Source organism: Azolla caroliniana, unplaced genomic scaffold (assembly GCF_043228905.1).
Source record: "Azolla caroliniana isolate FFs.n. ecotype wild unplaced genomic scaffold, voAzoCaro1.0.p SCAF_10, whole genome shotgun sequence".
Classification (NCBI taxonomy): domain Eukaryota; kingdom Viridiplantae; phylum Streptophyta; class Polypodiopsida; order Salviniales; family Salviniaceae; genus Azolla; species Azolla caroliniana.
Window position 1 is genome coordinate 6,918,429 of NW_028230445.1, and position 14,229 is coordinate 6,932,657.

The following is a 14,229-nucleotide window of genomic DNA, read 5'->3' on the forward strand; positions in this document are numbered from 1 at the left end:
GACAATGGCCTAACACAGGGTGTCTACGTGAGACACTTCACCAAAGGGTGTTACGGCAACCGGATTAGACTTCAACGCTTAATCCGACTTAGTTAAGTTACTTATTAGGATCGTCTTTCATAACACGCGTAAGATATAACAATTAAGACAGAACGGCAATTAACACAGAGATATAACAACGCTTAAGCTTTCATTAATTAACCGCTAACTATTACATTGTATCCGGGCCTTTAAATAGGTTTCCGGTCTGTATTACAAAACGGTGCCATCCGCACCTGTTCGGGATCGGTCCGGATCCGGAACGGCATACCGATTCCGGTCCGTCCGTCCACACTCATAGCTTAATTACAACCACATTCCTACTACTTAATTAGCTCTCCGTTTCCCACTCTGGACTCCTTTGCCGACCGGTAACATCAAGGCTCTAGTGGCCCACGTGATTCAAGGACGCATACGAATATGTACGCCATTGTGATGAGTGCCAAAGTTTCAAACACTCCCAAAAGGCGAACTTTAACACCTTGAATCTAGTAGTGGTTTCACAACCCTTCGAGAAATGGGGCATCAATTTCATTAGACCCATTAGTCTGGCCTCCAAGCTCAACTAGTACAAAATCTCTACCATAGACTACACCACCAAGTGGGCTGAAGCAAAAGCTTACCCGACACACATACCACCACCAAGTTGTTATAGGAGCACATCATTGTGGGTTTTGGGTGCCCAATCGAGATAATACGGGACCAAGGTTCTCATTTCTTAAATGAGGTGATAGCCCATCTATTAGGGGAATTCACGATCAAACACAGGAAGAGCTCCCCTTATTACCCTCGTTGTAATGGTCAAGCAAAGAGCACCACAAAGTGTTGTGAGCAATGCTCACAAAGATAATAGTAGCTTTGCAGTATGATTGGAGCACTAAGTTGCATGCGGCATTATGGGCCCTCCACACCTCTTATAAGATTGAAACAATCCTATCAGTTGAATTCAAACTCCTCACACACCATTCAAACTCGTATACGGGAAAGAAGCGGTCCTACCAATTGAATTCCTCTTCCCCAATCTCAAAATCTCCATACAAGAGTGATGGGACGACAACCCACTACCATCATGTTTGGAGAACTTGGAACACCTTTGACGGCAATTGTTGACACTGGCACCTCATCGACCCTGCTTTCTTTCGAGAGATGGGAACTTCTAGGTTTCCCCGACCTAGAAGTATGCAATCACGTGTTTCATGGGTTTGATGGTTCTATGACATGTTGCTTCGTGCTACTTACATGCCACATCAAAACAAAGCACACACACTCAATGTCCGTATGTCCCACCCGTTGTGTTGTACACACCTTGACTCCTTGGGAAATATTGGTGTCACAATTGGAAGTGCTTAATCTCGCCGAGCACAAACATTGTCCACTTCCTCACCTCTACAGGCATGCACACGGAACGAATGACCGTCATCAAACCATCACAAGTCAATATGACCGTGGAGCCATTCGACCACGTCATAGATAGCCCCAACACACCACCCACACCCCAAACAGAAACCACCCCTAAACAACCTCGACGTCACACACCCTTCAACCCAAAACGTTCAACCAGCAAGAGCAGATAACCTCAGTCGCCCAAATTGCACGAGAGGGTTAACATTCATGCAACTTTCACCGAAGGCCCTCGAAAAGGGCAACTGGCCATATGGAGAGTGCGTAGTTGGCACGAGGGACTACCCAATTCAGGGTACCCAAACGCAGTCAACTATCCGCAACGACACCCGTAGGGTCCCGTACCAACACTAACCACAACCGCGCAACACCCACCATTCGGCTTCCGCAATTCCCAACCCCACGTACGAACCGACAAATCCAAACAACAATCAAACACCCAGCCCAGGTAAGCTGCTTCAGCACAATCGCGACTAGCCACCAAAAAGACTCAAGCGCTCGGGGGCAAGCTTCCCGTACCTTCATCACACCCCAATGCAGTACTCCCCCAAGTTTGGGTCCCTAAAGATAGCCGTGCCCCCCTAGGTGCCACCTGACCACATCACAAATTTGGTATGTGTCCTTGGCTTTATACATTTGTAGAGGTTTTGGCTTATTCATGTACCAAAGTGTTGTTCACCTTGTGGCTCTCAAGTCATTCTGCATACACCCAATTTGTAATATCAAATGAGTGTTATGTTGTACCTTGTTGTCATTTTTCATGTATACCCATAATCGTGTTGCAGGAACCTTTGATATTCCACTATGAAGAAGACAATGTTGTGACAAACTTAACTTATGAACCTCGATGCACCATAAGTTTCCTTAAACCATAGAGTTAGGACACGAACATAATTTAATGACATCACTCTAGTTTAGAGAAATACTAGGAGAATTTTTACTCCTTATTTCTGACCAAAAACTCTCCCAGATAGGATCTTAAGAAACCTATTTGGATGGATAAGATTTATAGCCATTATATTTCAATTATGTAAGCACTTTTGCAACAAGTTGACCCATTGATGACCCCTACAATTTACATATTTGCTACATGTTTGTGGCTGTGTAATTTGTAAGCACTTGCCTAATTTATGTACAAAAGTGTTATTCACCTTGTAGATCTAGGCCTATACTATTCTTGTTGCATGAAGTTGTGATATGGAAAGTGTATTATGTTATACATTATAATCTTCCTTAATCCATAGAGCTCGGATATAAACATAATCTAAAAAGGACACAATTCTAAATTAAAAAAAATAATACGAGAAGTTTTATTCCTTTATTTGTGACAAAAAGTTCTCCCAAATTGGATAAAGAAACCTATCTAGATTGATAAAATTTTGATAACAAAAATAAAGTATATGAGTATGAAATCCACGTCATGGTCTAAAAGATATAGAAAAAATTTTGATAACAAAAATAAAGTATATGAGTATGAAATTCACGTCATGGTCTAAAAGATATAGAATTTGATTAAGCACTTGCTTCAAAAGGTAGAGAAATAGGAAATCATTCTTGTTTTCACTAACATTTAGGTCGACTAACTAGACATCACACATTTTCTCGAAACGGGATGAGCAAGGCAAGAGAAATAATGTCATAAACAATTGCTTTGGAGTGTGATATTCTCTACTAATTATTTATAAACAAATGAAGAGACATATGTGTGTACAAGAGAGAGAAAGAAAGTTATAATAACATCTTCTGAGACCAAATTTGGCCCATGAGGGGAGAGAGAGAGGTGCATTTCAACCACATTTTTCGAGGAAGGAAAATAAGAAAACCATTATTCGTGTTTACCAAAATTTGGGATGAATAAGTAGACATCAAGTGGGTATAATAGTTCCACAAAAGGGAACGTGCAATTGTATAGATTTGAGCCTTCTCATCTAAGAACGTAAATGATATACTTAATTCAGTTAACTTTCGTCGATTTAAATGCTGTCCAATTTATGGTTGTCCCTTTTAACCAAATTTAGTGCTCTAATTTGCAGATTTGAACTATAGTTATTGAGCTTTTTCAAGCATTTGAAGTGCACAACATATGTATAACTCCATGACAAGGCTTAAACTCCCGTTGAGCTATTTGACATTCAATACTATATCCCATTCATCATACCTGCTTATATTTGAACCTCATTCATATTGTTATCACATCTATTATGTCTGCTTTTTGGGTACCAACTATCTTAAGCACATGTATATATCAATGTTATTGTTCACCTCATTGATCAATGTAATGAGGTTTTGTGAAAGTGAAGTTTATAATAAGTAGTTAGATATGGCAATCGACATCATTGTAGAGTGTAGCAAGTCTCAAACTTGAAATCATGATGTGAAAGCATATAGGGTTGATTGAGATTATGCTATTGGTTTTGACCTTATAGGTATGCTACAACGCAAAAACACATTTTAGAGAAATACCATTAGGAAAGAGACAAACATTGGCACATTATCCATAAAACAAACACCCTAAAGATGCTAAGTTGCAATAGTGGTATTGATAAATTTGCTCTTCTAGTTCCATTTCAAGAAAAATTGCATCCATATTCGTTATGACCTCTAGTGCTTTGCTTCGTTGATTTTCTCGAACATGATTCGCGAGGAGGAGACCATCGTGGTATATGTTTGACAAATGAAGAGGTGGCATAATTGATGTATCCGAAGAGGTGACATAACTAAAGTATGTCCATATGTTTATGGGTTGAGAATGATTTACATGTGATAAAGGGGAAACCCCCGTCCTCACAAATTCAGTGTTATATTATTGTTGCAACTTATAACCACAAAGGATTGTACATGCATCACGAATGGAAGGTTGTTTGTTAATAAGAAGTGGGCAAGAGCCAATTATATATAAGAATGTGACCCACCTTCTTAAAGGGTAAAGGCAAAACACATAGTGGGTGGTACCAAATCATGGGGAACAAGGAGGAAGAGTGACCCGAGTTAGATAGATAAACAACAACACACACACTTGCCTGCGAAATCACTTATGTTAGCAGTGTTGACTAGGCCAAGGGCTATTGTGAGGCCGACGCGAGTTTTTTCTAGTACTCAATAATAAAGTGAGCTATCTCGAAAGTTTGCGAGGAAAAAGAATCAGACACATGGTCATCGACGAGGTGTGGCAGTTACAGTTTAAAGATTCCATCGGTTTGGGAGCTTTTTTTTTGCACAATGTTTATTTTTTATTTGGGAGGAGAGAAGGTGTCCTCAGTGGGGAGAGAGAGAGCCCAGATGGATGTAGCTAAGTTGGTAAGGTTGCCCAATGGAGACCAAGTGGTCATGGGTTCAACCCCTACATTCCACAGTGGCATCTAGTGAAATAGAGATACATATGAAGTATATAATAGAGAGGTGAGGAAATTGGGTTTCACACCCAAGACACAGTGCTTGTAGTGTTATCGACTTACCGCTAGGGTAAGCTAATTACGATAAGAGAGAGAGAGAGAGAGAGAGAGAGAGAGAGGTGGCACACAGAGGGGAGGAAGAAGAGCACGAGGAGGGCAAAACCATTTGTTTGTTTGTCAGGAATGCTGATCGAACCTTTTGGGCATCGTGGGTCCCGGGAGATCTGGCGAAAGAAGAAGAAGAATGAGGTGTCTTTCACGCTTAGGGGGATTAGATGGGCGGGCGGACAACACCAGACATGCCACACACACACACACACACACAAACATTTGGGCATCGTGGGTCCCGGGAGATCTGGCGAAGGAAGAAGAAGAACGAGGTGTCTTTCACGCTAGGGGGATTAGATGGGCGGGCGGACAACACCAGACATGCCACACACACACACACACACACACACACACAAACAAATGAATGTGTAAAAGAGGATGACGTCAGGGGAAGGGATGAGGCTGAGGACGTGGCATCTTTCTTGGTCAAAGCAATTGACTGATTCCACTGCTGAATGTGTGTTGTGTGTGTGTGTCTCTCTCTCTAGGCTGAAGCGGTAAAAACAGAGAGAGAAAGAGCGATGAGAGGATGCCGCTAACGTTAGCGGCGTGGCGCCGCTAAAGTTAGCGGAGACTCTGCCTCTCCACCACACCACACCCTCCAAAACCAGAAAAGCTTTTTTCTGGATGGAATTGTGGGGGAGGGGGGGGGGGGGATTGAGGATTTGTTTTTGATCAGACGACAATTTCTTTTTGGGAGTTTTTCAAGATTAGGGTTCTTCTTCTTCTTCTTCTTCTTCCTTCCTTCCTTCCTTCCATCGTTTTTCTGCCCCCTGCCCACGCACAGATCTCTCTCTCTCTCTCTCTACAGATTTAACAATTTAGCATAAAAAGCTAGGAGTGGTCAGAGAGCTTCATCCCGCCATATCCCAAATCACTCCCTCTGTAGCTAATCGTTGCACATGGCTCTCCATCCCTCAGATCTAACCTAACAGTAGTAACCCTCGCCTCCCACCTTACCTTCCAAGCTATGGCGGGACAAGGAATCGATGCAGCAGACTCCCCTTCATCCACCAAAGACGTGGATTATCCAACCAATCGCAAACCCTACTTAAGGTCTGCCACATGGAGCACTAGATCTGCCCCACCAAGCCCAAGAACAAACAACCAAGCTTCCATTACCGCCACTGTACCTCCCTCCATACCCCCTCTTCCTACGTTAGAAAGACAAGCTAGTAGTAAAGCTCGAGCCTCGCTTCCTCCTCTTCAACCTCTCACAGTAGCCAGACGAAGCCTCGAGCACTGGCCGACGGCCGCATCTGATGACTTGTCGATCACTGATTGGTCCACTCCTTCCACACCCGGACGCCGCCGCGTCAAAACAGGCCCTGACATCAAGATTGACCTCACCTCGGTTCAAAGAGGTGGCCTTGAACCAAGTGAAATTCAACTGAAGCGTGACAAGTTTGCATTCTTCGATAAAGAATGCTCTCGTGTTTCGGAATCTCATATATACCTTGGGAGCGATGCGGTAGCGAAGAATCGGGAAACCCTAAAAGCAAATGGGATCACTCATGTCCTCAACTGTGTTGGGTTTGTTTGCCCTGAATACTTCAAGAAGGATTTTGTATACAAGACCCTTTGGCTTCAAGATAGCCCAGGTGAGGATATCACTAGTTTGCTTTATGATGTTTTTGATTATTTTGAAGAGGTTAGAGAGCAAGGTGGACGGGTGTTTGTTCATTGTTGCCAAGGTGTGTCTCGATCCACTTCCCTTGTGATCGCCTATATGATGTGGCGTGATCGCCTTAGCTTTGAAGATGCCTTCCAAGATGTGAAAGCATCGAGAGGCGTCACAAACCCTAATATGGGTTTTGCTTGCCAACTTCTCCAGTGCCAAAAGAGGGTTCATGCGGCACCGATGAGCCCAAATTCGATCCTTAGAATGTATAGACTAGCTCCTCATTCACCCTATGATCCTTTGCATCTGGTGCCAAAAATGGTCAACAATCCTGGTCCTGGGGCATTGGATTCAAGAGGTGCGTTCGTGATACATGTGCCGCTTGCAATTTATGTATGGATTGGTATCCATTGTGACCCGAAAATCTCCCGAGCGGCGCGAATGGCCGCTGAGCAGGTGATACGATACGAGAGAGTTCGTGGTGGCCCTCCGGTTATGGTAAATGAAGCAAGTGAAAGCTCGGAGTTCTGGGATGCTCTAAGCAAGTATGCCAATGATAATAATCAGGTACAGGATGTAGAAAATTTGGATGCGTCAGGTGCGAATGATAAGAAAGGGGGCAGTGTAGCCAGCCACGTTGGAATTGGTGAGAGGCTTGTGGGCGAGTATAGTGCGGATTTTGAGCTGTTTCAAAGAGCGAAGCAAGGGGGTGTGGTACCTCCAGTGCCATCTACAGGGCTTGGCGTAGCAGCCCCTCCCACCCGGATTCCGGCGAGAGAAGATGGGTGGTGTAGATTGAGGCAGAAGTTTCTCTCTGGGGAGCTTTTCCCCCCCAAGGAGAGTTCGATATCAACTGAGAAATCAGAAACAAATTCAGCATCACCGAATCCATCGTTGGATTCGTGTTCACCCAATTTTTCTTCACCTTTTTCCTCATCCTCATCCTCAGATAATGCAGCTTCTTGTGATTCGCCCTTTGCATCGCCACTTTCACACTTGAGTATCTCATCACCGAACATGCCAATGTTCTATACCCCACACCCTTTCGATGCCGATGCTCTATCAGGCTTTACTTCCCCTAAAGGTGGTTGGGACCAAGGGGTGATATTTCCCTCAAATAGAGGGACTCCTCCGCCCACGTTGAATTCTAAAATCCCATCGATTTTACTAGCACGGCGAAGAGGTGATAATGCATCACATTCTCATGGAGTTGAAGACGTTCCTTCATCGGCATCTACTGATTCGGTAATCATTAATGACGCAAGTGGACATTCCGACTCTAGATTCGATGAGGGTAATAATCAGATGGTATCAAAGGAATGCTTTGATGAAACTATGGATCACGAAAAGAATGGGCCCGAGTTTAATTTTGTATCTTCTTCAAGAAGCCCTTTGGCGGCTATACCAGAATTGGGGCATCCTGCATTATATTCCTGGCCCCAAGTTGAAAGGATAGATATGTTTGATGTTGGTGACCTTGATGCCAAGGCTGTATTTGTGCTAGTAGCGTCTCAACAGACGGAAGAATATGTTGTTTATGTGTGGGTGGGAAGAGAATGTAATCAGCAAAAGGAGAATGACGAGATGTATTGGCAGTCGATCGCTCAAGGATTTCTTCACGATCTCAAATGTGGTGCACGTGTCCTTACCCGGGTCTGTATTTCATTCTTAATTATTTGTAGGGTTGCACACTGGTGACTGCATTCTTCACCTAATCAATGCTAGCAATTCATTAAAATCATTGAGTAACATCAATGTATTAATTGCTCAATTTTTGCTAGGATCGAACTCTCTCGATTGCATAGTTGACCTGCATAAACATGATTGATTAGTCGAGAACTTATAGTAACATCGATGTGTTAAGTAATCAACTATCATAGTTACATCTTAACCGAATAACATGAATAAACGTAATGATGATGTGTTGAGTGTTGGATTAGTGTCAGGATCACTCTTGTGATTACAGCCCAAATATAATAAACATGATCAAAACACATACCAAACATCGAGATGCATTGAGTGCTCAATGTTCGTAGAATGGCACTATCTATCCTAATTATATATTTAGCTTAATAAAGATGGTTTTGTAATTAAAACAGTTTGTATCTTGGATGTGTGCATGTTATGTGGCTCATGAAGAGATAATTTCTTCTTTATTCTGACATAATTTTGCTCATGGGCAGGTGGTGAAACAAGGGAATGAACCTGAGGAGTTTTGGGATAATTTCAATCATAGTTGATGACAAAGTTGGGAATGAAACCATTTGATGGAGCAAAAGAAGATGATATCTGATCTTTCAATCAACTTGGGTTGGTGATTATGACCAAATTACACTTTCATACTCGTAACGACATTGGAAAGATGTATTTTAATCTTGTGATACAACTTGGAATCGATGATGATGACAACCAACACTTTTTATCTGGGATACAGGGCTGAAGCTGATTAATGCGAAGATTAAGATGGCTTTTGCTGAAATTATATGTCCGAATTTATAGCTCACACCTTTGTTAAAATCTTCTCTTATCAAGAAGCTTTTATAAGGAGTCGAAAACCATGTTTTGAACTTGCCAGATGTTATGAGAAGATTGCAATGGTGTATTTCGGGGGGGTTTGAATGAGAACCTCTTTTTGACACCATAGATGAAATCATGACAGATTATGTCCTCCACTATGCACCTTTTGTAGATTATCTTTCCTTGTATATCAGAGACAAAATAAACTCTTTAGGATTTGAGATGCATCTCAAGATGGATGGACATACAACAATGATATGAATCTATATACCTTATTTGATATGCTACATGATTGAAGCCATCTTTGTAAGGCAAGATGTTATGCCTTCGGTGGTGAGTGCCACACAACATTGAAATTTAAGATATAATTATAACACAAATAGTATGGTAATGTTTGCTATAAAGCTTGTAAATCAGAATTATAGGTTGAAGTCTGGATACATTGTTTATGTATTTACCTTAAAGGCTTAATAACTGCAAACCTAATACCTCCTGATTTGTACAACCATATTCATGATTTGTACAACAAGTGTTTCAAGGATTGGTCATAGATGAAAATGATGAAATTTGAAATGCAATAGAATTAAGACTTTGATGATATGGTACATTTGCTGAGGATTTTGTTGAAATCAGCACCTCTAGTTAGAACAAATTGAAGTTATTTGAGATTTAAGTGTGATTTAAAAGATGGGAAGAGCAATCTTATGGCTATAGAACAAATTAGGTGACAATAGTAGCAAGAATGGATTGACCCAGGGAGGATAATTGGATTGAAATGTCAACATATGTGGAGCAAATAGTTTGTGGAAAATATTAGTTGACAAAAGTAGAATGAATGGATTAACCCACTAAGGATAATTGTATTGGAAGGTCGAACCATGGAGCGGAACGGTTGAAGTTGCCATGGAAAAGAGGAGAAAGTACATAAGGTTTGAGCCAAATCTAGAGAAAGTTGACACCAAATGTGTTAAAATGAAATTTGTATCAAGCTTTTTAGTCAAGACCCATGAGTTAATTTGGCCACTAAAGAAGAAGAAATAAGATGAAATTCGAGGATTAGAAAGTTAATATTGTTCAATTTTTATGTTCCACTACCCTAGATGTGCCGTTTTGTTTAGTAAAGTATGTGACATACTTAAGTTTCAATTTAATGCATATTCTCATCTACTGTCATTTTGATTAGTGCATATGCACAAATGGAAAGCAACTCTTTTGTTGGATCGATATTCTCTGTTTCTTTAAGGTATATGATATCTTGTTCAAGCTTCCATAAATTGCATGCTCTCTTGTTCCTTATCTAATTCATAAATGTATGTATTCTCATTTGAGTGTTCCTTATGTAAACGAACGTGAACGTGTGCTCCGAATGAAGTTGATCTTCTTTCTCAAACATGTTTGTTATATCTTATGGTGAGGTGTACACTTGCTATATGATCTCTTAGATGTAATAGGACAACAAGACCTTTCTTTTTTAATGAAGTTTCTCCTCTTTCTCAAAAAAAATTGGCTCTTTACAACAATGGTGGTGTGCTCTCTCACAAAAGCGGGATGGTAATCATCCACTAGTCTTAGTCAGGAAAACGAGAACCATATCTTTTCTCGTAGACAATATCTATATCTCTCTATTTTTGTCAATCACTAACAAGTTACGCGTTACAACAATCATTAGCTCAAATATGCCAAAGGCAAAGGTCAAAGATGCCATTATAAAAATTGCTTAAAGGTATGAATAATTATAGATTAGGATGATTAGAGTTATCAACTTGACCGCGTAGCGCAGTGGATTAGCGCGTTGGACTTCGGATCCAAAGGTCGTGGGTTCGAATCCCATCGTGGTCGGTATTTTACCATTATTACAATTGGTGATCTCCCAAGTAAAATCACTTTATCCTTTTTAACTTCACAAAGGGATTCTATTAATTAATACCCCCCCCCCCCCCCCCCAACTCCTTGTTGCTTATATTAAAATTGTATATGACATATCAATGTAAGCTCATTGTTTACCCTAATCCCTAAAAAGGCCAATGAAACTCTTCTTTGGTTGCCATTACTCCCCAAACTGTATCCTTGTTCGAAATTATGGAACAAATGTCTCTTTCTGAGAACCAAGAGTTTTCAACAAGGGAGTGCACCATGATTAGGGTTTCAATGAGCCACCTAGGTTACCTAACCTTTGGGCTTACACTTAACTCATTATCTTTTGTGCACTCCATTATTTGATAAGAACGCAGTGGGAGCACGTAAGTTATTTGTTGATGGAACAAAATCCAACATAGAGGTTATTAGCTATCTAATGTACTCATTGTCTTCGATCATATGCCACATAACTTGTGAAAGGCACAATATTTGAGGGTACTTGGATTTACTCAAAAGAATGTTGAAATTTCATAGAATTGCTTGTGTACTCATATATATGTATGCTTGGGATTTGAACCCTTGCACTAGATTTACTCAAAAGAATGTTGAAATTTCACAAAATTGATTGTATATTCTTATGTTTATGCTTGGGATTTGGACCATTGCACCGACGACATGAATCCAAGTTGCATATGCCTTTGAATAATTGTTTATGAGTTCGTGTAACAGAAATTGGTTTGTGAATGATTTAAGTTTGACCAAGATTTTCCAATCATTGCATTGATGATGTGAAAGCCAAGTTGAAATGTGGGTTTGAACCTTTGATCTTCGAGAGCCAAGATATTTCTTGAATTAGAGGGTTTTCAGTTTGTTGTTGGCATTAGAGTTAAAAAGAAAAAACACAATAGAGGAGTGCATAGAAACCCTAACCAAACAATATCTTGTGGGTTTGGTTTCTAGATAGAATCTCGAAACATGTTGTTATTTGTTTTCTAATGTTGATAGGTTGAAAAATGCAAGAGCATCACTTGGCAATGGAGCCATATTGTGGTTGTCATATAAACAATCTATTGTGGCATTGAATTGCACAAGTGTTGAGTACCAAAGCTTTGTATGACATCCCTAATGATTAATAAGAGCCATGGAAACAAAAAAAACAAGTGAACATACATCAATCAAATGATGGGAATGATATATGGAGGGAGCTTAATAAAGTAGATGGGAACGCATCAATCAAATTATATGAAGAGAACAAACGAGATTCTAGCTATGATATTAGTTGAAGTTGTATCTATTAATTAGTTTGCATTGTTTGAAGTTTCAAATAAAGTCCATCCTCCCTTTATGCTATGTCAAAATGGTTGTGAATGAATTTCAATTTTATTTAATTTTTTTGAATGAATGTCTTTTTTACTTAGGTTATGAATGCCTTTCTATTTTTCTTATTATCAATAGTCATAGAGATAATCATGCTCAACAAGTCAATTGTTATAGCGTATGCATTGCCTCAAATTGAAGTTAAAAAGAACTTTTATGCTTTAAGTGCATATCATCACTGTAGAATGGTTATAAAAGAGTTTATATTTTCGTCGCAATTATGAATGTTCCAATTTTCCTCATTATTTGTAGTTATTGTTGGGATTACGGTCCCTCCGGATGGGATGTCCGGAGATGAATGACGGCAAGCCCGGAGACCGTTACGGAGCCGGATGATGAAGAGTACCCGGCTACGGAGCCGGATGATGAAGACCCCGGCTACGGAGCCGGATGATGAAGACCCCGGCTACGGAGCCGGATGATGAAGACCCCGGCTACGGAGCCGGATGATGTATGTACCCGGAGCGAGATCCGGATGCGGGGACATATTTGTGAATATGTTTGCCAAGAGCCCTTGAGGTTATATTTGTAAATAGCCCGAAAGTCATATGCGTATAAATATGACTTAGGGCAAACAGTTTTACTGTTGTTGCTCATTTTTCCCATGCGAAGTGAGAGCAGCCGAGAGAGAGAGAGAGATAGAGCGCGAGAGAGACGAAGAGGTAGACGCCTCTGTGTACTTCCGCCGCCTGTGGCGAGGACAGCGAGCTCAAGGTCGTTGCCTTGCAGCTCGCCATTGTATATTTCTCTGTGCATAGTTTGGTTCGGAGTCTCGCACTCCCGTGGTTTTTTCCCGTATAGGGTTTTCCACGTTAATCCCTGTGTATCGCGTCTTTCTCTGTATTTCCTATTTTCTGCTACATTGATCCGCGATTAATCGGCTGTGGCCGAGAGAAGAAGGTGAATCCAAGCGGTGATTCCCAACAAACTGGTATCAGAGCGACTGTTGCAGAAAATGGAAGGCGGCGGCAGCGGGCAGCCGATGATGATGGTGCTGAATGCACAAAATTACGCCGACTGGAAGATCAAGATGGAGGATCTTCTGATTGTTCGGGACCTGTACGAACCGATTGACAGGTCGGAAATACCGAAAGGGGTACTTGAGTCGGAGTGGAAGCTCCTGAACCGGAAAGCCGTAGCGACGATCCGACAATATGTCGACGTAAGCGTCCTACAACATGTGGCGAACGACACCAACGCATACGAAATGTGGAAGAAGCTGTCGGGCCTCTATGAGAGGAAGAATGCGTTGAACCGGACCTCCCTGATGAGGAAGATAGTGAATCTCAAGTACCGGGACGGCGAGAGTATGGTGGAACACGTAAGCACGTTCATGGGATTCGTGAACCAGCTTGCGGCGATCAAGTTCCCGTTGGAGGATGCAATGCAAGCCATCATCCTGATGTGTACATTGCCGGACAGCTGGGAGAACTTGGTGGTGACTCTCAGCACCTCCTGCACGGAAGACAACTTGTCCCTACAAACGGTAAAGACAAGTATTTTGAACGAAGAAGCGCGTCGGAGAGACAAAGAACCGGCCTCCGACTCGAAGGCGCTGCTTACCGAATCGGAACGGGGAAGACACTGGAACCGGAGTCCGCAAAGACGGGAGAAGTCGGGGACCCGGTCGCAGTCAAGAGGAAGGCCCACGTGCTTCCACTGTGGGAAGCCGGGGCACTTCCGGAAGAATTGTCGGCATTACCGAAAGGACAACGGAGCCGACGATACCGATTCGAAGAAGTCACCGGAGAGAAACGGTGCATACCGGGGAGCAACGGACCGGAGAGGTTCGGATCGGCGAGGGCAGGACCGGAAAGGAACAACGGCACTCGCGGCAAGTGAGGAAGAAATCATGCTCATCACCGAAGAAGGTGAACTAAACATTGCCGGCGATGAGACGACCTGGGTGGTCGATTC

The 14,229-nt window shown here is 41.9% G+C and overlaps 1 protein-coding gene and 1 non-coding gene across 2 annotated transcripts; both read left to right on the top strand.

Moving 5' to 3' along the window:
* Nucleotides 1-5,764: 5,764 nt before the first annotated feature.
* On the top strand, nt 5,765-9,458 carry MKP1 (mitogen-activated protein kinase phosphatase 1). The gene is made up of 2 exons (XM_087325502.1): nt 5,765-8,214; nt 8,745-9,458. The coding sequence occupies exons 1-2, from the start codon at nt 5,911-5,913 to the stop codon at nt 8,799-8,801; spliced, it is 2,361 nt and encodes a 786-aa protein (XP_087181628.1). The 5' UTR covers nt 5,765-5,910; the 3' UTR covers nt 8,802-9,458.
* A 1,385-nt stretch (nt 9,459-10,843) lies between these two features.
* Nucleotides 10,844-10,917, top strand: TRNAR-UCG (transfer RNA arginine (anticodon UCG)). Its single transcript has one exon. It is a non-coding gene; the product is annotated as a tRNA-Arg (tRNA).
* The last annotated feature ends 3,312 nt before the right edge of the window (nt 10,918-14,229 follow it).